This window comes from Notothenia coriiceps, unplaced genomic scaffold, assembly GCF_000735185.1.
Source record: "Notothenia coriiceps isolate Sejong01 unplaced genomic scaffold, NC01 NC01_scaffold00001173, whole genome shotgun sequence".
In the NCBI taxonomy this organism is placed as follows: Eukaryota; Metazoa; Chordata; class Actinopteri; order Perciformes; family Nototheniidae; genus Notothenia; species Notothenia coriiceps.
The window spans coordinates 20842-43599 of NW_011333874.1; the positions used below are offsets into that span (position 1 = coordinate 20842).

Sequence of the window (22758 nt, forward strand, 5' to 3'; positions counted from 1 at the left end):
AGCGATACCTTATGTCGAGAGACTCCCTGTGCTGAACCTTATTGGCATTATCAGCTCTCGCAGCAGCATCAAGCCTCAGTATCACCGAAATGCAAAAACATATAAGCACCTAGCGCCGCCTGGAAGTTAGCTGCGGACATATGCCGACCTCGGATACATAGACACCACACCACAATTCGCGTTGATCAAACCAGTGGCCCTATGGCAACATGAGAGATTATTTTATTTTTCATCAGGATATCATAGAGCAGAATAGGAGGGGATTGTAGGCTATGCCGACATCCACTGGCAATCTCTTTAGTTGACCTTTTAAATGGTAACTTTATGTTGAAACTATTCTATTACGTTGTTCTGGTGGCTATATGAGGCTGAGGCTTCTTAGTAACCGCTGTTTATTGTTTTGGCGCAAGGTAGTTGAGAGCGAGTTGGACTGTGCTGAAACTGTGATTACGATTTTTTTATATATCGAACTGGAGAATCGTCAACAAATCTCGGATAATGGCGCTCTGAGGTCCACGAGATGTTTTCTAATACTTTCAAGTACATTCAGAACATTGGAAACCCTGACTATTAGAAAACATCTCTCTGTTGCTTCAGAGGCCATAACAGACTTTGTTGATTTACCAACAGTTGATTTAAAAAATCTAATCAATTTCAGTCCAACTCTCTCAATAACCTTGGCCAAAACAATAAACAGTTCAACATAAAGTGCCAGTTGCACCAACAACATAATAAATAGTTCAACATAAAGTGTACTGTACCATTTAAAATAAAATAAAAAAGTGCCAGTGATTGACCTCAATCCCTCCTATTCTTCCAATATCCTGATGAAAAATAAAATCTCTCTGTTGCATAGGCCACTCAACGCGAATTGGGTGTGGGTCCTTGTACTCCGAGTCGGGCTAACGTCCACGCTAGCTTCCACGCTAGCTGCTATAGGTTTTGCATTGAGGTGATACTTGAGGCTTGATGTGCTGCGGTGATACGCAAATTCCTTTTTGCATAATTTGCAAACAACCGTGCTCTTATCGATGCTTCCATCCGTCCGTTTTTTAAAACAAAATGTCCCATCCACGGGGCCAACCAAAGCGGTCTCATCAGCTTGTTCGTTCACGTTTGACTATTGTTCACTGTGGTTTGTTGTTGTTTGAAGTCATGAACGTTAGTTGGTGCTCCAGTATAATCGGTACCCCTGAAACTCATCCAGTGAGAAACGTTCCGCGGTGCAAAAATAAGTGCGATTAAAATGCGTTAATTTTTGTGTAATTAATTAATCTTAATTAACGCGTTAAAGTCCCGGCCCTAATATTTTTTAAAACACCTCAGGGGTCACATCAAGAGGATTCTGAAATTATCTCGCGACCCCCCCGTCGGGGTCTCGCGACCCCCACTTTGGGAACCCCTGCTCTACCAAAACCATCAGCAACAAGTGGACATGGAGAATTACATGAACTACATGTTGCTAAATCCACAGCGGGGCATAAACAGAAGGGCAACAATGGCAACCATGCTCAGGGGTCTTCTTCGCTGCTTTTGGTGTACTTTGTGGCGGAAGTTACTACGCCACTTACAGGCCCGGCATATATACTACAGCGCCTCCAGCGCTCCTGAGCGGTCTCGTGCAGAAGTACAGCGCCACAACAGGCCCGGCATATGTACTACAGAGTTTCCATTGGTCTTGTGTGAACGGACACGTTAAATGAGCCGAATGCGTGTGAACGGAAGACTTTTTGAAAACGAATTTGGTGCGTAAACGCAAACGTTCCCGTGTAAATGGGGTCTAAGGAGCCACCCAACCCACATAACACATACATTATGCATTAGTAAAGTAAGTGGCATTTTCTTTTAGTTGTGAACAAACAGGGAGATAATTTTACGATTAATAAATCCAGTTAGAAGGTGATGTTTCAGAGGGAATTATGACTTCTATTTTAGTTTCATTATACTTGCTAAAAGCAGCTAATTTGCGTCTTCTCTATAAAGGCTTCAGTAGACATTAGACTTGGATATTTATGATTTCATTTGACATAAAAACTGTTTTTACAACAGTCATTTTGCTATGAAAAGATGATATCTTGTGTGACCAAAATATAAAACATTACATTACTCAAAAGGCCTAACTTTAAAGCAGCAGGAGGAAAATAAAGAGATATATGTATATATATAGCCTGTTGTTAGCCCCAAATATATCTTATGACGTAGCAGGCAAAGTTTACTTCAAAGACTTACCTTCTTTACTGGAAATAACAGCTGATTTCCTCCAGCTCCACGTCTGCAGCTGCTGCCTTGTGTTTCAGCCTACTTTCTCTGCCTCTGTGTGGTCCATAATAGTGTTCGACACAGGCGACGGGAACGTAGTGTTTCTGTTTTGAGGGAAGGGGGTGGTTGTTTGACCCCTCTAGCTGCAGAGGAAGGTCACAGGTGAGAGAGAGCTGGTCTCCTCTGCCACCTGCTGGTAGGAGCGAGGGTCTAACTGTTAACAACCTGCAGAGAAAGAAAAGCTGAGTTTAATTATATTTACAAGCTGAAAATCAACATGGCAGCTGATGGATGTAACAGGCAGAGGGAATGTTATAATGTTTACATGCAACTCTTTTATTCTTTTTTTGAACACTTCTTAGTAAAGTTAAAATAAGAAAAACTGGTTGGGAATTTGTGGAAATACTGTATTCTTCAAACATGTAGTTTTGTTACTAAAAGTATATACATAGTATGAAGTAATAAAGGCGTTTATATCCTTTTACTATTTGAGCATTATGTAATGAAAAAAAATGTTTTCATCAAGCAAGCTCCGTAAACATTATTATACTGCAAATATATTTTATTATAATAAACATTTGGTTTCAAGAAGTTTACAATTAGTGGATGTATTTGAAAACTATTTTTTGATTTTGTTTGATTCATTTGTTCAAACTCATTTGATTACTGTAAGCATTCCAAAACAGTTTAATTTACTACATACACACATTTTCCAAAAACAGTTTTTGGATGTAAACTACCAATTCCAACCAAATCCAGTGAAAAAGTAGGAGCTGGTGAGGCAGAGATACATTAACAATAATCAAATGTGTTACTAAACAAATCTAAAATATGTTGCAAAGGCTCCATGAACTAAATCACATGTCACATGAATTGTTTAAAGGGAGCTCTTGGTAAATTGGCATCAGAATGACCCAATGAAGAAATGAATCATGTTCAAGTCAAAAGAAATGTCTGAACATCCACCATTACTTCAAATATAAAATGTTAATATAGAGAGTTAGTAGAGCTGCAACGATTAGTCGACTTAGCGTTTCATTGATGAGTAATGCCAACTATTATGATATTTGATTAAAAATGATTAATTACAATGAATTTCTGAGGCAAAAATGGAATACGATACTGATACTTTCCTCTTTTTTATAATCACATTAAAGTGAATATCTTTGGGTTTCGGGATAAAAAACAAGACATTTAAAGACATCACCTTGGACTTTAAGAAACTGCTATCGACCTCTTTCACTATTCCAAAGTTTTTTGATATTCTTAACGATTATTCAAGAAGAATCTGGGCCGTTTAATCGATGATAAAAACTATTGGTAATACAGGTACTATAAAGTTTATTACATGCTGTATTAGAAACTGAATATGTCTATATGGATGCCTTTTACTGAAGTCTACTCGTGGATATGAGCCTGAAATTAAAATTAAATTAAGAGACAACACCTTATAACCCATTTTATTTGCTGTGATCTTTATTCTTCTTTCAAATGTCAATTAAACAACAACATTGAGAATTCAATGCACAGTGCTCAGAGACACTAGCTCTGCTGTTCTACAGTGGATGTATCCCCCCCACCCGCTTGCTGAAGTCCAGCATGACACAATGTAGGTGTGTGCTGATGGTGCCTAACTGTTGTCTCCTGGTCTTCAGGTGGTTCAACACGCCGCTTATGGACTCCAGCAGAACACTGTCGCCGTTCTGACAGTCCTGGGTCGTCTGTAAATCCACTCTCCATGCGTCCTGTAAGCTCTCAAACAAGGTCTTTGTGTTCCGCTCCAACTGCTGAACCTCCTGCCAGTATCGCTCTTTGTCCTCCCTGGCTTCGATGACATCCTCCGTCATCTGCTGGATAGCGAGGTGCAGCCGGCTGTTCTCCGTGCTGACCTGCTCCAGTTTCACGCTATTGTCGTAGACGCTTATCTCCACAGCTGTCATCTCTGAGGTTTGTGTTCCGAGCACGTCCATGTAGCTTTTTCTCATCGCCTCCAGCTCGGCCTTCATCTCCTCTTTAGGCTGCAGCAGAGACCCAGCTTCCTCTTTCAGCGACTGGATTGTCAGCTCCAGCTCGCTCCTCTTCCTCCTCAGCTCAGAGGTCAGAGTCTTCAGCCTCTGGTGCCTGGGTTGCTCTTCATTCCACTTTGCCGCCACGTCCTTCAACATTTCCTCTTCCTCCTCCAGTTCCCTCTGCTTGTCTTCATGGCTAATGTTGATAGTTGCTACCTCCATGAGGCACTGCTCTATTTCCTCATGGCATGTAGTCTCTTCTTGTCTGAACTCCACCTCACATTGGGTCATGTGGCTCATAAGCAAGTCCGCATTTGTGCTCTTGGGGTGACGCTTGTGGAGCGCGGCCTCCTCTTGTCGAAGCTCCCGGTATCTCCTCCTGGTGTCGCTGGTGTCAGAGGTCATCTTCGCCACGTGCTCCTCCTGCTTGGTCTTCGTCTCATGCGTGAGCCTCATCGTCAGCCTCTTTTCCTCCTCGCAACGTTCAATGTTCTTCTTCTCAGTATCCACGTTGTCGCACAGCTCTTCCTGATTCCTCTCAAACACGCGCTTTGTGATTGTGTCCGTTTCCAGGAGCTCTCGGATCTGCTTGTCCATCTCTTTGATCTCCTTGCCGTGTCTGACCACGGAGGCGATGCGCTCCTCCAGCTGCAGCTTGGATCTCTCCAGCTGCTGCAACACGTGGAAATGCTCGGCCCTCACTTCATTCTCTTCTTCGCGCTGACACTTGAATATCTCAAAGATTTGTGACAGGGAGTTTTGACAGCACAATCTGGATTCTCGACCCTTCTCCATTGTACCTTCCACCGTGGATATGTCCTCTTTAAGACCCTGGACGGTGTTGCTAAAGGCTTCCCCTAACTCAAGCAACTCCTTCTGCAGCGTTTCTCTCTGTTGCCTCAACTCTTGATGCTTTTGGCTGTCCACCTGCAGCCGTTTCTCGTTCTGGCACCGAGAGGCTTCCAGTCTTCGTAAGTTGCTCTCTAGCTTGGCCATGTCCATCATGAGCTCTCCCAGATGATTGTGGGTTTTTTGTTTCCTGTCATTAAGTCCGTCCGACTCTATTCTGCTCCTCCTGACCACCTGCTTCTGCTGTTTAATTTTCTCATCAACTTGGTCCACCTCTTCGGACAACTTATCTTTTCTCACAGAGAAGGACTCCCTCCCCAGCACCGTCTTCTGCTGCAGTGTTATTGTATCCTGTTCGACAGCAGCGATGCAGGACTTCAGATCCTCAATGCAATCACGTGTTTGATCCAGCTGCATCTGCAGGCCATACTTTAAGGTGATTTGATCATTCTGAGCTGCTATGATCTCTTTGTGCCAAGCCTTCACTTGCTCTAGCTCTGGGTGCAGTGCTTTGTTCTGGCTCAAGAGGACTTCATCCCTCTTCACAGTGACTTCCTGCAGCTGGCAAACTGACTTGAGGTCTTTGTGCAGCTTCTCAATCTCCTCAGCGTTAGATGCCCGGGCTGCTGCTACACCCGCCACGATTTCCTGTCTCATACGTTCTCTTATCTTGTTAATTTTTTGTCTTAGCTTGCTGTTTTCTATGGTTTCCACCTCTAGATGTTCATGAGAGGCACGACGGTCAGCCTCCAGTTCAGTGATCGATGCCGTTATCTCCCTCAGGTTGATGCTGGCTTCAGGTAAGAAAGGTACTCTCTCCTCTTTTAGCTGTTCGTCCAGCTCCTTTAAATGCTCCAGAGCCACCATGACGGCCGGGAAGTCGGGAACCAGGCAAGAAGCCATTTCTTTCTTATGTGTGCTCACGCTCAATGCTGTGTCTGCGGTTCAAAATTCAGTTTCTACTATCGATAACTTGTGAGTGAGGATGCCATGGCAACCCCTACCCCACCACAAAGAAGACAGCTACGGCAAGTCCGCAGGACCACAATGCTGTTAGCACTGGCTGGGCTAACTGTCGGAACGAGGAAATAACACATTTTCGGCCACTAAAAGCTTAATTTACCAAAAGAAACTAACGTTACGTTGAGATGAAGCTATGACTTAGGATAAAGTCCAGTGAGCTTCGAAATTGAAGCATAAGCATAATGTGAGGTCATACCAAAGAGCGACTTCTGGCCTGCAAATACAAAAAAAAAATATCGGGTTTAGTGGTTACCTGATTTGCAGTTGACACCGAGCCGGCCCTTGTAAAGAACCTCGGCTTTCCAGATGTTTGTATAACTGGAAGGCAAAAATCAGACTCCTCATGCCTCCATGAACTCATCCGGTATGATTAACCTCAAACTGTAGATGGCAGCATCAGGAACACGTGCCCATGTGTTGCCAGATTTCGAGATTTCACGTACTTTCATCAGTGGTGGAAAGTAACATAGTTAAGTACATTTAGTTTTTAATGTAATGTAATCTGAGGCACTTGAACTATACTTGTGCATTTACTCTTCCTACAACAAACCCTACCTCTATTATTACATTTCAATGGGTAATATTGTAATTACTTTATTTTACTAAGACATTGTGACATATTGTTATATATTAAGATCAAGGGATTCTGTGATTAGAAGCAATCAGTTCCAACTACTATCAATAATCCAATATAATACATATTATTCTGAGGTAGTATGTTCTTCATAAAGAGTCATTAATTGCCATCATACTGTGTCTGAGTTTGGAGTTTGTGAGGTCTATTGACAACAGAACCTGGCAACCCTGACATGTCGCAGTATGTTGTCGTCGGTCTACAGAAAATGACGTAGAAAGCATAGAAATAGAGCAGGTAGAAACCATAGGTAGAAACCGATTCAATGCATGTCATCCTATTGTTTTATTTCCTAAAAGCCCCTGAAAGTAGAGTGTGCTTAGCATTTGTGCATGTCACAAAATATATTAAGAAGATGGAAATTGTATCCACTTTAAAATCTAGATTATCTCACAATTTCCTTCTGTTTTCACATTTATGCACGGCGGCTGTTTGTATGTGTAGCCTAAATAATGATCTCATTGTCATCGACACACGTTTAGAATTATATTTTAAATTGTGCTCAAAATAATTGAATACATTTTCCGGGTAATGTCCTTTCTATCCAGCATAACTCCTGTGGCAGTGCTGCAACAAGCAGCAGTCCAGCGGACAGCCTCAGCCTGCAGCGAGAGCAGAGAAGTTTCAGCAAAACATGGATCTCGTCTGTAAACCAAGAAGCAAGTCAGTCGTGTGGATGTACTTCGGCTTGAAAGCAGATGAAAGGGGACAACCTTTGAATTCCGGGGAGGCTATTTGTCGTCTTTGCCGAAAAATAGTCCTTGTAAAAGGTGGAAATACCACGAATTTAAGAAGTCATCTGAAGCGTCGACATCGTGCTGATTTTTTTGAGACCCCTTCTTCCACAACCTCTGGACTTTTGTTTGAGCCTCAAGGTATACCAATTGCAAAGTTTTCACTGCAAATACATTGTATCCAAAGAGTGCATCACATTTCATTCTTCTTGCATTGACCACTGATGATTTTATCCATGCCCTTTTAAACTGACAAAACACAATTGCAGTGGTGCATTAGTGTGGGTTTTAAAGATGCATTGTAATGAATGCAGACGTTCAACCACGTGGGAGCACAGATATAATTGTATAAGTTAAAGGAACAATTAGACCGACTGATGTCAATGTATTTAGTGTGTTACTTCTTTGAATGCAACCTTTATTTCCAATCATGCAGTGAGATTGTATCGGACCTATGTATCGGACACAATCAAAGAGTGTACAAAAATCAAGACAGTCGCTTACACTCAGAGTCTATTAAGTAACACCGACCCACACGTTTTTGCAAGTAAAACCGTAAATATATCTGTTTTTTAAACAAGGGAATTACTAAATGTCAGGCTCTTTAATACATAAAGTAAGTTCCATGTCACATTAAGGGACCATAGTTTCCGTGTGGCAGTGAGTATAAACAAACATCTGTAAACCTTCCATATATACTTGTACGCATGCGCAAAGGGACCACGACCCCACTGCTAAAAGTCTGTTTACGGCAGTCCGTTTTAAGCCGTTGTTGTTTGTTGCTATGGCATCACCTACATTAACTAAATCCGTTGTACGCTAAAGAGCCTAAGGTAACATTTGGGAATATTTTGTTATTCAAAATATAATTTATGGATTGGTCGATATGTTGCTATTCTCCCGCTGTTCTGATATCCTGCAATAAACAACAGCACTGGAGTTGGTGCAGTGACTGGCCACTCAGAGCCGCCATCTTTTATCGTTCCGTTATCCCGTCTCTTCAAAACAAGCTGATAATGACTGTGCTATAATCGGCGTTTTGCACTGGAAAAAACGGACTACTTCAACTGTATCACTCCGCGCGTTGCTAACACTGTCAAACCCAAACAACGCCTCGTTTAACATAAAATATAAACATTTATAGCTAATGGAGCTAACAGCTAACACTATGAATGCAGATCTGAAGGATTCCTGTGAAAAAATGGATTTGTGTCAAGTGGAAACCAAAGAGAAGGTCATTGTGAAAGAAGAGTATGAGTCAGAGGAAGATGAAGAAGAAGAGGAAGAGTGTGTGCTAAATCCTGCTGAGATTTCTAGACAAGTTATGCTGTTAGACTTGGAACTGGATGAACTTGAAGAGAGCATGGGTGAAATAAGTAAGCTTGCACAGAAGCAGACACGATGGGCTGTGAGATCCTTCACTTGCTGGTTGGAGTCCCAGGGGCTGCAGGTGGACCTGGCCACTGTGTATAAAACCGAGCTGAACACTCTGCTGAGGAGATATTACGGATCATTACGAAACAGCAAAGGAGAGCTGTATGGGATTTGTAGTTACCTCGCCCTGAGAGCCGGACTTAACCGCGTCTTCAAAATTCCTCCTCTTAATCGCCCTGTGAACATAATGAGAGATGTGGAGTTCACCTCAGCAAACAAGGTGTTCCTGGGCGTGCTGAGGAAAATAAGGAAGTCTGGTTTAGACATGTCCTCACCCCACCCAACGCTGTCTCCTGATGACATCCTCATCCTCAGACGCTCAAAAGCAATGGACACCAGCACTCCAAAGGGACTCCTGAACAAAGTCTGGTTTGATATTCAGGTACATTTCGGCCGCAGAGGGAAGCAAGCCAACAGGAAGCTGAGAAAAGATTCATTTGTACTCAGGCAAGACGGGAAAGGACTCCGATACCTAACTTTATCCCTACCAGACGAAGCAAAAACTCATAATGAGAAGGAAACAAGTTCTATGTTTGAGAAACCAGGCAATGAATTCTGTCCCGTGACTTCTCTTTTAAAGTACATCAGCAAGTTTCCGCCCAAAGCTGTCGACCTTTACTTGCAACTTAAGAAAGAACCTACAGATCAGATTTGGTACAGCCACGTCCCCCTAGGAGTCAATTCTCTTGGCGCAATGTTGTCCCGCATGTCCAAAGAAGCATGCACGTCAACCGTCTACACCAATCACTGCATCAGCACCACACCGTTTCAATTACTGTGTGATGCAGAAATGGAGGCGGCAGCAATTATTCCTGTTATTCCACAAACTACTGTGCGAAGGTAAGATACGGTCCTTCACCTGTTGATAATGTAATCTACAAATACCCAAGAACAGCTACTGAAATAACATAAATATTTTTTTTCTTATAACAGGACTGAAATCACAATCCAAATTCTCCAGGCGCCACCCCCCGGGGTCCCTAAGCCACTGAGGAAGATATTGCCGAAGATCGATTCAAACTGCCCGGCAGGACTGCCACTAGATAAGGGGGCGCCTTTAATAGAAGATCAGTCAAAATCTACACCACGGCCGCCAAGTATTCAATATTTTAATAAATGCATTCTGTGTGAAACGTTCAGATAGATGTCCCAATGATTAACGGTGATGCTGGATACAAGACGCTCTAATAACGTTTTTTTTCTTTGGTGGGGGAATGAAATAAAAGGATAAAAACAAACCCAAACCTTCTGTCTTTGCAATAAATATCCAAAATATTGTGTACCTACTATGTAGTAAAGTAGCATCACCTTCTTATGCTGCAACATCCTCTCTATTTACTATTATTGCCAATTGTGGCCTTATTCCATAAATGTTGTGCCTATACAAAACAGCTCCATGAAAATGTAGTCCTCCCCGTTTTTAATAACATTACCGTAACTATTTCTCAACCGTTTGTTTCTTCAGGTTTGGAAATAAACAATGAAGATTTCTTGGAGGATTTCCCGCTCCTCCACAGTGCTTCACACTCCAACTACATTCCGGACGCCGTGTTGCCTCCTGGGGAGCCGTGGCTCGATGGCGGTCCCTCCCGGGCAGCGCTGTCCCTGCCCTCCTGCCTGTGCATGTGCGAAAATGTTGCGTCTGGAATGTCTGGTTCTGCCTGCGAAGACCAGATGGAAGAGATCAAAGTGTACGCCAAGTGTCACCTGCAGAAGGGAGTCATGTTTGGGCCCTTCGTTGGAGAAGTGTGCAAAGGACAAATGCCGACCAACCTCAAATACGCCTGGGCTGTGAGTAAACACTTTTTGAGATGCAATCCCATTTTTAATCACTTATATGGAATTTGTGACTTGATAACCAGCAGGAATGTTTATATTGAAATAGTTTGCTCCCTTTTCCAGATCCGGGATGATGCCTCTTTTGTCTACATCGATGCATCTGATGAAAGCAAGTCTAATTGGATGAGGTGAGCAGCATCCAGTAATGTTTATCTCTTAAAAAATGGTTTCCTGTCTCTTTTGTGTATTGTTGTTTAATAATAACCCAGACAAGGTCTACGTTTACATGCACATTCACACTATCCAACACAAGTTAGATACGCTGATATTATTTCGGTTTTAGGAAATGTTTTGAATCTTAATTGGTCCATACAGATTCCTGTTTACAGTCGGCTAAGTGCGTCGTATTCAAACCAACTAGAGATGCATGCTCCAAAGAAAGCCCACATTTTTGTTTGAAGGAGAAACACACTGAAATGAATTATTGGTTGGAACAGATTTGTTGACAGGCCTATATATAAATTCAAGAATGTGGTTGAAGGAATTGGCACCCTTAAAGGTGGGGTAGGTAAGTTTCAGAAACCGGCTTGAGATACACTTTTTGTTATATTCCATGGAATGCTCTTAACATCCCGATAGCAATGAATATCTTAAGTGCTTTGACAAAAAATCCATAAAAAAATGTCATCTGTGGAACCCGTAATACTGTAAAAACTACAACCAATTGAATTGCCGCCCTGTCTGTCAGCCTTCCATCTCGTGCACGCACAAATTTATCTCGTGCCCTCATTGGGCGTGCATTGCAGCGACTCGCCAGCAACAGGCGGCCACTTTCACCATGGCAGAGTTAGGTTCAACATCGTCTACTGGTCGCAAAAGAAAAAATGTAACGGAGCAAATTAAGAACAAGAAAGTGGAAACTAGGAGAAGTCAAACCAGAGTCAATATCGGAGTTGCTTTGGCTGTGTAGTATTGCTAACCTAGATGTGTTTAGCTTTGCCTGATATGTAACGTTACTGCAGCCTGCTCTCGCGGAGGAGGTGCTCTGTAAGGAAGTCTGAAGGAAGGGGCGGATTCTTTTTGGCTGTGTACTTTCAAATTTTAGTGCACTCGAGCCGGTTTCTGAAACTTACCTACCCCACCTTTAAATGTATATTGTACAGATATCTTTCATTGTCAATATGTATATATTTTACTCTTTATTTTTATGTTTTAATTTTGAGATGTTTATAGTTAATAATAATAAAGCTTTATTTGTATAGCACTTTTTATACACCAACAGCTTTTAGTGCTTTCACATCATGGCACACATCACAAATTAAAACCGAAAAATTCACTTCAGGTCGAAAGCTAAAACCTTTTTGCACACATGCAGCATACAAACATAATATAACTAATCAAGGGGCACAAGGATGTAAAAGGTACTGCTTATTTTTGTTTCTTTCTTTCCCCTTTTTCATTTTCACATCATGTGCAATGCCTTGTTTACGTTCTGCTGACGAAAAACATTTCCCAAATTGGGATCAATAAAGGAAACCTTATCTTATGAAAGACGGAGACTTCATTCTCACGGTCAAACAAGTCAGCCACGGTCGGAGAAAAATCTTATTTTGAATGTAAACACAAGTAATAACCAAGTATACATTTGTGTTAGCTATGTAAACAACTCTAGCAAAATTGCTTTTTTTGTAAAAATGTCAAAAACCTTAATATTTTGTGCATCTATACTCTTTTAAATCAGAGTGTTTGTCTGACAGAGATTGTCTCCCTCTCTTAATGTTTGCTCTTTATTTCAGGTATGTAACGTATACCAGCAACGAGGAGGAACGCAACCTGGTTATCTTCCAGTTCTACCGCCACATCTACTACAGGGTCTCCCAGCCCATCATGGAGGGAGCAGAGCTCAAGGTCTCGATCGGAAAGGACTATGCCGCCCTGCTGGGCCTGGGGACGGGTGAGTTCCACAGTCAACAGTATTTTCAACTGACAACAGACCCAAATTGAACTGTAATTATAATTCCTTACGTGTTTAATAAATACTACACCCCAAAAATAACCAGTTGTATATATCAATTACTGTATAATCTTCATTCTTGCATCCACAACGAGCAAATATGAGATAACGCTCTAAGTACAAGGAGGGCACATTTAACAACAACAAAACTATATCAAAATATCCTTTTAAGCACCCGCAGTAAAACCCAAGTCTCCTTTATTTAAAATAAATCAGTTGAAAGAAAAGCACATACAAGTCTCACATTTCTCAAAAATATCTGATTAAATGACAAGAATGCTCTTTACTTTTAAAGGTATTTCAATCACACAGTATTTAAAAAAGTTGTTTACCATTTGGTAAATACATATAGACTATTTATATAATTAATAAACTGAAAACGTTCTGTATCGTGATTAAAACTACCTATATTGGAATAGAACAATTTTGCCGACCAACCAGTTTTGATAAAGTTTTGCTTTTGTTAAACACAGGCCCCTATTTACTAAAGTTGCTTTAAAACTGAACATTTAGCCTGCTAAAATTGGCCAACGTCTTCTGCTTGTGTTTTTGTTTCGATGGATCTAGGTGACAACGGGAAATGCGATGTTGGAGACAAAGAAACAATCCTGCGCCTTCTGCAAGACATCCAACTGGTCACCCTGCCAGAACCCAGCAGCTCCTCCCTTTGGTCCGACAACAGCCAATCACAGAGCCCGATGCTGCTCATCAGTGACGTGACGACGATGTCAAACCCAGACGCAGCCAGTGATTCAACGTATGGCCCCTCCCTCATCTCCCTCCCCGCCCCGTGCTTAGATAAGCTATACGATTTCCTGCCTGGGACAGAGAAACTGCTGAGTAACTCGAACACCTTACCGAACAGCCCGTGGTTCTTCTTCGGGTTTGAGCCGGACCCGACGGGACGGCCTCTGGATAGGAGCACCGGGGTGTGTAAGCTGTGTCGGGAACATGTGGGCTGCGGAGGAGGACCAGCAGATCTCCAAATCCATCTGACCAACAAGCACCACATCAAAACACGGGACGCTAGCAAAGATCGGAGTCATCCCAGCACAGGTAGCTACCGAGTTTCCTAGTAATCCAGCTTCAGTTGTCAAGACTTTATTAAAAGGACCCATATTATGCCTTGTTGGGTACTCCTTTTCCTGTGTTATATAGCTTTTTATGATCTAAAGCAGCGGTTTTCAAAGTGTGAGGCGCGCCTCCCCGGGGGGCGCCATAGCGTGAGAAAAAAATAACGAGAAACAGTGAAATCTAGCTAGTTAACTTTAGCTAACTTTGTGCGAGCGGCAACATGGATCGATTTTTTGTGAAGTTACCTAAAGTGAGAGAGGAGACAGCGTCTGGCAGAAAGTGTCTCTTGCACACTTTTGCCTGTCTGTGGAGACCGAGTTCCTCCACCTCCCCAAAAAGGCTGTATAAGTGCTCATTCCTTCACCTCCGCCTACCTGTGTGAGTGCGGGTTTTCCGCATTGACTTTGATCAAAAGCAAGTACCGGTCAAGCAGGGGTAGATCCGCAGCCTTGCCACCCCAGCTGCCACCCCAGTTGGCAGCTTTGTTTTGAAATTAAAGTTGTGGCTCATCGGACTTCTATGAGAGAAAATCCCTAATGTCCGAGTGCAAGTGAATGCAGCACAAGACGCAAGCCTTGTAACCCCTGGCGCGAGCGTGGAAATCTGATTGGCGGCGATTTAATTTGAACGGGACGGCAGAAAACGAGAAGCGTTCGGACTCAAGTAGACGGAAGGAATTAGGTATTTGCGGTCTACAATGACAGAGAAGAGACTGTCAAGTTTGGCTGTACTCAGCATTGAAGCTTTAGATCTTAATAGGTTTGCGAGGCGTTTTGCTGAACAACATGGTAATAACCGGAATCATCTGTTATAGGCATGCCAACTCGATGCTCTGCTCACGGATGAATCGATGAAAAAAACTGTTTAGATGATGACCTTACGTGTGTAAATATATATTTTTCTTTGTGGGGGTCTGCCCCCAAAAAACGGTTTTAAGTCCTGAGAAAGTCAAATAAGACGGTGTATTCGTCATTCAAAGAGGCAACAACCGGAAGACAGACAGTGTGATATATACAAACTTCAGCTCTCTGAAGCAGAAATAAACTATTTTAGCATTGTGGCTGGCAAACTTAAAGTACTGCTGCTACCAGATTCCATGCATCAGTAATTATAATCCAAGATTATATTAATATACAACATCATAACACTGACAGGCAAATTATGTATCATCATGTACATCTGTATCTTCTGACTTTTATTGTAGTATAGCTAATTGTAATCTCATTCTAATGTTGTGATATCTAATGGCTGTGGTATGAAGGGACTAAATAAAGTTTTGTATTTTGCAGTAGCGGTAAAAAGTGGTTTATTATCAAATGTAGAACTGTACAATGTAAACAATCGACTAAAATACAATAAGATAAAAATAGTAAGTAATAGGCCTACAATAAAAAAAAAGATTAGCCACATCGTCCAGGGTCCTGTCCGTTAAATACTTGAAGAAGCTATTGTCCACCTCATGCAGGAAGTGTGGCAGCAAATTACGCCTGGACCATTCGAGTTGGTCTTCGGTTTCTTCATTCCAGATCGCCATGATGTAAAATAAATGATTGCGTCAAGGTGAGATGAAAATGAAAAATAATAGCCGTCTGTGTGTGCCTAATCATTTGTTTGCGTACCTCACTTCTGTTTCGCTTCTCATGCACTGATTCGCTAAGCTGAAAAGCCAATCGGAGTGATTTATTTTGCCGACAGCCCCACAGCCGATTCAACATGGTGAATCGGCCGCAGAAGGTTAACCAATCACAACAGAGTCGACCAGCTAACCAATCCGAGCAGAACGGGCTCTGGTTTCGGACAGAGGGTGAAAAGGCAGAGGCCCAAAATACAAATATGAATCTGGAAAATTAACATAATAGGGCCCCTTTAAAAACCTTGAATGTCAGCCTCAATGTAGTATTAAAGCAGGTGTTTCAAACTCAATTTCACTAAGAAGTACCAGATTTATATAGGTTATTGACACTTTTATTGCCTTTTTAAAAGTTGAGAAACTCTTTAAAAGAGATAAAAAAATAATATAAAGCTTAAAGGGGAAATATTCTGGGAAAGAACTTTTATATTTTCAGAAAATAAAATGAAATGTAAGCCTTATGTATCATTCATTTTATTTTGTTTGTTTGGAATATTTATATATCTATATCTGGTCAGAGAAACATGTTGGTTCAGCTGTTTGTTAGTTGTGTGTGTGTAGAGCAGATGTCTGGGTGCTGAAATGCATTGGAAGATATTCATTATGTCTTTGGCTACTATCTATTTATTTATTTGTTTGTTAATTGGCCAAAATGTGAGCAACATAGTGTTATTGCTGTCTTTATCATTTCAAGAAAAGAGAACATCCTTCAACTCCCTAGTGTAGTTAAAGATCGATCTACAGCTTTGTAAATGTGTAAAACTGTTGAAGCCTTTTTACTAATTGAAAAATGTATTCCTTTTTTTTTCTTCACAAAAGGCCAACAGCGCTCGCAGCCAGTAATGGTTAACAGTGGTCTGGTCAGCACACTGCCCTTGGTTTCCTCGGTTCATGTCACCAATGCAATCATCAACTTTCTCATCAAGGACCTCCAGCCCCCCACTGTGGTGGGAGGGGACGGCTTCAAACAGCTGATGCACATCCTGCTGCCCGCCTACAAGGAGCTGCTTTCAACCGGCCACCTGGAGCACCTCCTGAAGGAACAACACAGCAAAGGCAAGACAAGCCTGGCTCTGCTGCTGAGCAACAGAATAGTAAGCAGCGAAAACGAGGAGATACCCGACTACACCGCTCCTCTCGAGTTTGAGTCACGGAGACGCGGGCGACCTCCCAACCAGCCAAGGGAAGTGCCTCACTTTGTCACTTTAAGTGTGGACGTTTGGTTTCACAACTGGCAGGGCAAACAGGAGAGGTACCTCACCCTCTGGGTGCATTACATAGACTGTCATTTTAGTTTTCTGAACCTGGCTCTGGCAACACAAAGACTAACGGAAAGCAGTGGGGAGGACCTTTGCTTGGTGGAGGCTCAGGGGAAAGTGATGGCCCAGGAGTGGGGGATCTCTCAGCCTAATCTGGTCCTGCTGGGAGGGGAGGGAAGAAACAAGATGAGGCGAGTGAAGAGAGAAAAAGGTGCAGAGGCTGCATGCAGCATTCCTCACCCAATCTCGACAACATTCCTTGAGAGGGAGGATTCTGTGTCACCCCGGGAAGCGCAGGGACACTCTACGGAAGGACTACCGTCTGTATCGTGTTTCTTCAGCGCTGTGCAAGGCTGCATCGAGGAAGTGATGTCCCACTCCATCATCTCCAAAACCCTCGGCCAATTCCAGATTATTTTCGCAACCCTGTTCCTGCCCCTGGCTCGGAACAGAACGTCTTACGAGCACCACGTCCAGACTCTGTCGCAAAGCCTTACGAGAGAGGAAGAGGCAGAGTTAAAGTCGTGGACTCACTTTCCGCCAACGTGGAACAAGTTGTACATTTTGCTGAGCACCCTTGTCAAATATAAGAGCCTTTTCTATGACATGATGAAGGAGATTAAAGGCGAGGGCTTGTCTAAAGAAGACACCGGTTCAGAATCCAGTTCGTTCCGCAGCAGCCACGCCAACTCATCGTCTCTGCACTTTGAATGGAAGGTTCTGGAGGACCTTTGTTTGGTCCTCAAACCTCTGGACGTGGCGTGTCGGACTCTGGCCAAGGAGGCGTTCCCCCGACTGTCCCTAGTCAAGCCCATCCTCACGGGCCTGCTCTCCCGCCACCTCGTGCTGCTGCCGGGGGAGTCGTCATCCATCGTGAAGGAAGTGAAGAGGATGATGAGGCGCAACTTGGCGAGTTGTTACGACAACCCTATGGTCAACAAGGTTCTGTGTGTGGCATGTGCCCTCGACCCCCAGTTCCATGGTCTGCGCTTCATGGACGACAAGGTGAGTCTAGAGCTACTGACACTACGCTTCAAGCTTTTTGCTAGCCACGTTTGCATACGATAATAACAGTGGCACGCTATATGTTCAAGCTCTTTATATGCACAACAATTACAGTGAAGCAGTGACGTTTTTTATGCCCAGCTTTTTGATTCCAGCCCTTGGTCCTTCCCAGTGATATACCACCCTCTGAATATCACATACCTTCTTAAAGCAGGGTCAGACTTCTGATACTGAACATTTCATGTAAGCCAGGGTTTTAAAGAGGTCCTAATGTAAATAGTCAGCAAAGGATAACATCCCAAAGTCCCCCCCACTGCCTGAAACACCACCATTGGAGTCAGGAGTCCAACTTGCGCTTTTATTGGCTGACGCTCTTTCACATTGTACATGATAGGCTAAGAGGCGGGACATCTTCAAGCAGTTGACCAGTTGCAACAGAGCCACCTAACCAATGAGAGCAGACTGGGCTCTGGTTTCAGATGGATCATTTCCATTTATATTTTAAATATACATATTCCTGAATTGTGCCTGTGCCAATTAAAAATTATAATTCTTTTTTTAAAGCATGAATCAGGTTTTTGAAGATGTACATTTTGTATTTATTGTTGGTTTCATGCAAATAGAAGTGGCATTTGCTCAATTAAAAAAAGACTGAACCTGAAAATGTCACAAAATAATGAGAAATATTAAATAGTATAGCCGCCTAGACTGTAAGAGTATTTTATTTTAAAAGTACCTTATTTTAAAATATCACAAAGAATATTTTATTTGGATTATATTATTACATTTAAATTGTATTTTTACTTTGCCATTTTGAATATGATATATGCGCCGAACACTTTTCTTTACTAAATAATCTTAAGTAAAAAGGTATTACACGACAACAGCGGACAGCAAATTATTCCACATGAATTTACCACGTGCACATATTATCTTATTTCAATGGAAAATACTGGTTAAGCCAATTTACCCACCTGACTATGGTATTTCTCTGGTCAAGGGCCATTGTTAAAGAAATCCCATTTTCTTTGTCAAATCAATTTCTTGTGCTAATGTGATTAAACTTCATTATCCACAAAGAATCACTTTTTAAACTACCTTCGTTATCTGTATTTCTTAATTATTGATGTGAAGAGAGAGCACACATTTCAAATGTCTTGTTGTGTTTCTCTTAAAGGAGCGGGAAGCAACTTTTGAGTGGCTAAAGAAAGAGGCTGTGAGGATTGTAAAGGAGAACAGGAAAAAGGGCCAGGGTAAGAAGCAGAGCCAGAACAAGAGAAGCCCTTCGCCTGGGTCTCCAGAGTCCGAGTGCGACTTCCTACGGAGGAGCAAGCGCATCAAAGAGTCCCGCCCCATCAACTTCAGAGAGATGGAGTGTGCGGACGAAGAGAGTGACGCGGGGGAGGTGGATGAGAGCGAGTGTCCTGAACCGGTCCCTCAGGCAGGACTCTCTGGGATGGAGTTCCTCCTGGGAGACCTGTTCTGCTCCTCCCCGAAGAGCAGGCAGAGCTCCGTGGAGGAGTCTGTAGACATGGAGATGTCCGCCTACAAAGCCGACAAGGGGGCGTCGCTGGGGGTGGAGCCCCTGCAGTGGTGGAGGATGAAGGCAGGTCAGTTTCCTCTGCTGGCCACAGCTGCACGGGCCTACCTGGCCGCCCCCGCAGTGGCAGGTGGCGCCGCACAGGACTTTGCACAGGAAGGGGCGGGAGCAGCGCACAGGAAGAGAGGAAACATTCCACCAGAAAGTTTGGACTCCATCTTGTTTCTGCATTACAACCACATGTCCACCTCTGAGAGCGGGCGAGCTTTAGCTAGGAGCGACGACAGAATATAAAAGGTTGTGTAAACACACAAAATGTATGTTTGCCTCCTTTTTTGAGACTTATCTAATCGACATATAACTTACCTTGTAGCACCTAGTGCCTTATCACTTTGGATTCATTTTCCTTAATGCTTATTTCTAACAAATATAACTGTGTGTCAATTGACAGACCTTCATAGTAGCATTGTGTAAAGCTGTTTATGCATTAATATTTTTTTTCAATTATGAGTTGGAATATTTTTGAATGAAAACTCAAGACCACATGTCACATTTCCACTGCATGGTACAGCACGGCTATACTTTACTTGCTTTCTTTTGTTTAATTTGCAAAGTTGTGAATTGTACCTTGAACTCTTTCGGTCAAGGATCCAAGCAAGCTGAGCCGATACTAGCCGAAGGTAATTTAAAACTGCAGATCAGTGGTTGGTCAGAGAAAATCACTGATAAGGTGACCCTGGACATCTAGCCATTTTAACATAGCCACTCTACCACCATTAGTGACCTTGATGTTTATATTAAGACTACCACAATTTGAAAGGATGGCATCCTTTCTTGTGAGCGTTGCTACTGCCATCGGTTAAGAATCCCACCGACAACAAGCACCCAGGAAGTGATCCAGAAATGGAGATACCCATGCCCATGGATGTATAAGGAGAACTACAGCATCGGAGGATGGGGCTCCGTTACTTCCTTTGAGAGTTGCTCAGTGTTGCATGAAACCAGAAATCGAGCAACTGTAGATTCAAAAAGTAACCTGATCTTCCGAGGCCTTTGGCCAACAGAGCATGTTGTTTTCCTTAAGCCCAGTCAAATAAATGGAGAGAGAAAATGACTTTTCGGCTTTTAGCGCATTTAACTTTTAGACCCTAATGATTTATATAAGGCTATAAAAGTGTTTGTACTGGGTAGTTTATCTAGCTCTTTAACCGCTGATTTACAGACCACTCTTTCCAAATGTAGGTCAATAGGAAAAAGTCTTAATGGGCCAAACTGATATCACAGACTGACACCGAAGTTGTAGTATCACTGTCCATTCCAAAAATCTGCTTCAACAGCTGGCACACTTCCTGGGAGCTTGAGCCCGCCCCAAAACCGGTTCTCTTTAAATATCAATGGCCTACTACTACCTGCAGGGAAAAACGAAAATACCAGGGTTGCAGTCGAATAGTCCGTTTTGCTTAGGAACCTTCCTAACGAAGTGAAATGGACCGGAAGTACCTCAGTGGCAGCCATGATAAGTGCCGTTCGAATTCTCTGACCTAAATCCTTTTGAATTCTCCTATCCACTATTCCTTAACCCTGTGACGTTTCACACAGAGGTCAAGGAATAGACGATAGGGATAGACAATAGAAGCAGATTCTTGGACTATTCGACCGCAACCCTGGTACCAGAAGTGAGTACAGCCAAACCATGAGGTGGAAATGAGGTATTACCTTACTTGGTGCTCCTTCTTTTATCAGTAAAACTTAAATAATGGTTCAAGTGATCATAAAATAAATTTAAAAAAGGAAAATATTTTGAAGATAAAAAAATAACTTGATTGGAAGTTGTTTATATTTCAGCTACCTCTTCGATTTATTTTTAGTAAGGAAAGCCAAACATTTTAAACACTAACATAGTTTGACGATGAATACATTGCACTCTATTGAATCTACAGCTTCAATTTGTAGTTTATGAAAAGGAACTTTTGGATATATTTGTTGAAACTGTGACACTGACTGTACTGTACCTAAGATTAAAGGTAAAACCTTTAATAAAGTTACCAGCCGTAGCTTAAAAACGATTGAAGCTTATCAGCAGAATGTCTGTATCGTTGGAGACTGTAATGTTTTTGAAGACTTCTCTTAATCAAGAAAGTGCAAGAAAACTGTCTTTTTTTTTTAACGTAACACTGTAATGTAGATATACATGTCTTTTTATCTGTCCTTTTAAAAAAATAAAATATATCACCATATGAATCATGAATTATCCACGGTTTATAAACATAACAGAAAGTTCAGTAGTATTTTTTTTAAATAAATGTATCGTATACTGTGGTTATACAAATAAGTGGACATATGAATCTATATTTAAAGCTTAAAAATGTCTGTAGACAGAGCACTCAAAATGTCAATAAATTGTTACAAACAGTTGATCAATAACAACATTTTTATATTAAACTGAATCTGTTTTGAATTATAAAAAACATTTGAAAAATTTAGTTAAGAAAAAATAGTTATACAAAAATGGGTAATGAAAAGAGAATTTTTTTTCTTGCTGTGAAACGTATAAAACTTAGACAGACGGACAAACACTATTTCTAGAACTCGGCTTCGGCCATTTTGGAGCCGTTATTGTCACTGAGTGTTGTCCTCCCTTTGGCGTGCTACTTTCCTGCAGTGGATGAATACGTAGAGAGGATGTATGAACACCAGCAAACTGAGGAGGCTGAGAGCAGCGTCCACCTGTAACACAACATCCATTAGTCAAAGGTCAGTCACAATATTTCACTACACTTGATACTGTATGTCACTGCTGACTATGTGGCCCCCGACGAAGATTTGATATTCCATCGACACTTCTGCAAAGTTACTTCTTGAGCACCTACCAAGAAGGGGTCTCCGTGCAGAGCTCCTTTGACCAGGGCGAAGCAGGGGTACTGCAGCAGGGAGATGATAGCAGAAAGGGCCATCAGCAGGCCGTACAGCTTCCCGAAGTGACACGCTGGAAAACTGACAAAAATAAACATGCTATTTAGCACATATGCTAAACCAAAACATGTGCAGCTCTTAGTCTGTGGGAAGGACTGTAGTCAGTCAGTAGCTCAAACTGTAGTGAAGCTTATCAGGATTTCATTTAGTAGAGTGGTGCAGATGTTAGCATCAAAAAGAAATGATATTCCCCCATTGGATTTCGGTATATTGCACAACATAAGCTTTGTGGCCCACATATGTCAATCATGCTTTTACGATTATTTCAGCAGGATAATCTCAACACCATTTTGCAATTGGCCGAAATAAAAAAACAACGTTAGGCTATAAACAAACTACATTATAGTCGCATGGCTGCGCATCACGTCCGGCAGTGGCTCAGTCAGTAGGGGCTTGGACTGTGAGCCGTAGGGTCGCCGGTTCAAGTCCCCGACCAGACCCAATTATGGAGTGTGGACTGCTACTTGGAGAGGTGCAGTTCACCTTGCCCTTGAGCAAGGCACCGTACACTGTTTTGTGTTCGCTGATCTCTGAGCACCTTG

At 42.3% G+C, this 22758-nt stretch overlaps 3 protein-coding genes across 5 annotated transcripts in view; 1 reads left to right on the top strand and 2 right to left on the bottom strand.

Annotated features, from left to right (window-relative positions):
- The window catches only part of LOC104959560 (nocturnin-like), a 19536-nt gene extending 13026 nt beyond the window's left edge, over window positions 1-6510 (bottom strand). The window contains exons 1-2 of the mRNA XM_010787476.1: window positions 6394-6510; window positions 2230-2484 (exon numbers count right to left, since the gene is read on the bottom strand). The gene's annotated coding sequence lies outside the window, so the exon portion shown is untranslated. The remainder of the gene's footprint in view (window positions 1-2229; window positions 2485-6393) is intronic.
- ccdc175 (coiled-coil domain containing 175) lies at window positions 3791-5543 on the bottom strand. The gene has a single exon (XM_010787458.1). The coding sequence runs from the start codon at window positions 5532-5534 to the stop codon at window positions 3816-3818; it is 1719 nt and encodes a 572-aa protein (XP_010785760.1). The 5' UTR covers window positions 5535-5543; the 3' UTR covers window positions 3791-3815.
- An 849-nt stretch (window positions 6511-7359) lies between the features above and the next one.
- LOC104959577 (uncharacterized) lies at window positions 7360-20671 on the top strand. 3 transcript variants are annotated; one of them, XM_010787485.1, is made up of 8 exons: window positions 8235-9782; window positions 9876-10039; window positions 10408-10733; window positions 10845-10909; window positions 12518-12675; window positions 13303-13791; window positions 16259-17703; window positions 18881-20671. In XM_010787485.1, the coding sequence occupies exons 1-8, from the start codon at window positions 8656-8658 to the stop codon at window positions 19535-19537; spliced, it is 4431 nt and encodes a 1476-aa protein (XP_010785787.1). In that variant the 5' UTR covers window positions 8235-8655; the 3' UTR covers window positions 19538-20671. The 3 variants fall into 3 exon arrangements, with proteins under 3 accessions (XP_010785795.1, XP_010785787.1, XP_010785803.1); XM_010787493.1 differs by lacking the exons at window positions 8235-9782; window positions 9876-10039 and adding an exon at window positions 7360-7649; XM_010787501.1 differs by lacking the exon at window positions 9876-10039 and having other exon boundaries at window positions 8235-8341.
- Window positions 20672-22758: the final 2087 nt, after the last annotated feature.

What these genes read in the sequence shown, in the direction of transcription:
- ccdc175 (XM_010787458.1), bottom strand. Translation starts at nt 5,534, where the DNA reads ATGCAGCTGGATCAAACACGTGATTGCATTGAGGATCTGAAGTCCTGC.
- LOC104959577 (XM_010787485.1), top strand. Translation starts at nt 8,656, where the DNA reads ATGGAGCTAACAGCTAACACTATGAATGCAGATCTGAAGGATTCCTGT. An exon ending in ATCTACACCACGGCCGCCAA is followed by an intron (nt 10,040 to 10,407) that starts GTATTCAATATT and finishes TTGTTTCTTCAG; the next exon opens with GTTTGGAAATAAACAATGAA. An exon ending in AGCAAGTCTAATTGGATGAG is followed by an intron (nt 10,910 to 12,517) that starts GTGAGCAGCATC and finishes TCTTTATTTCAG; the next exon opens with GTATGTAACGTATACCAGCA.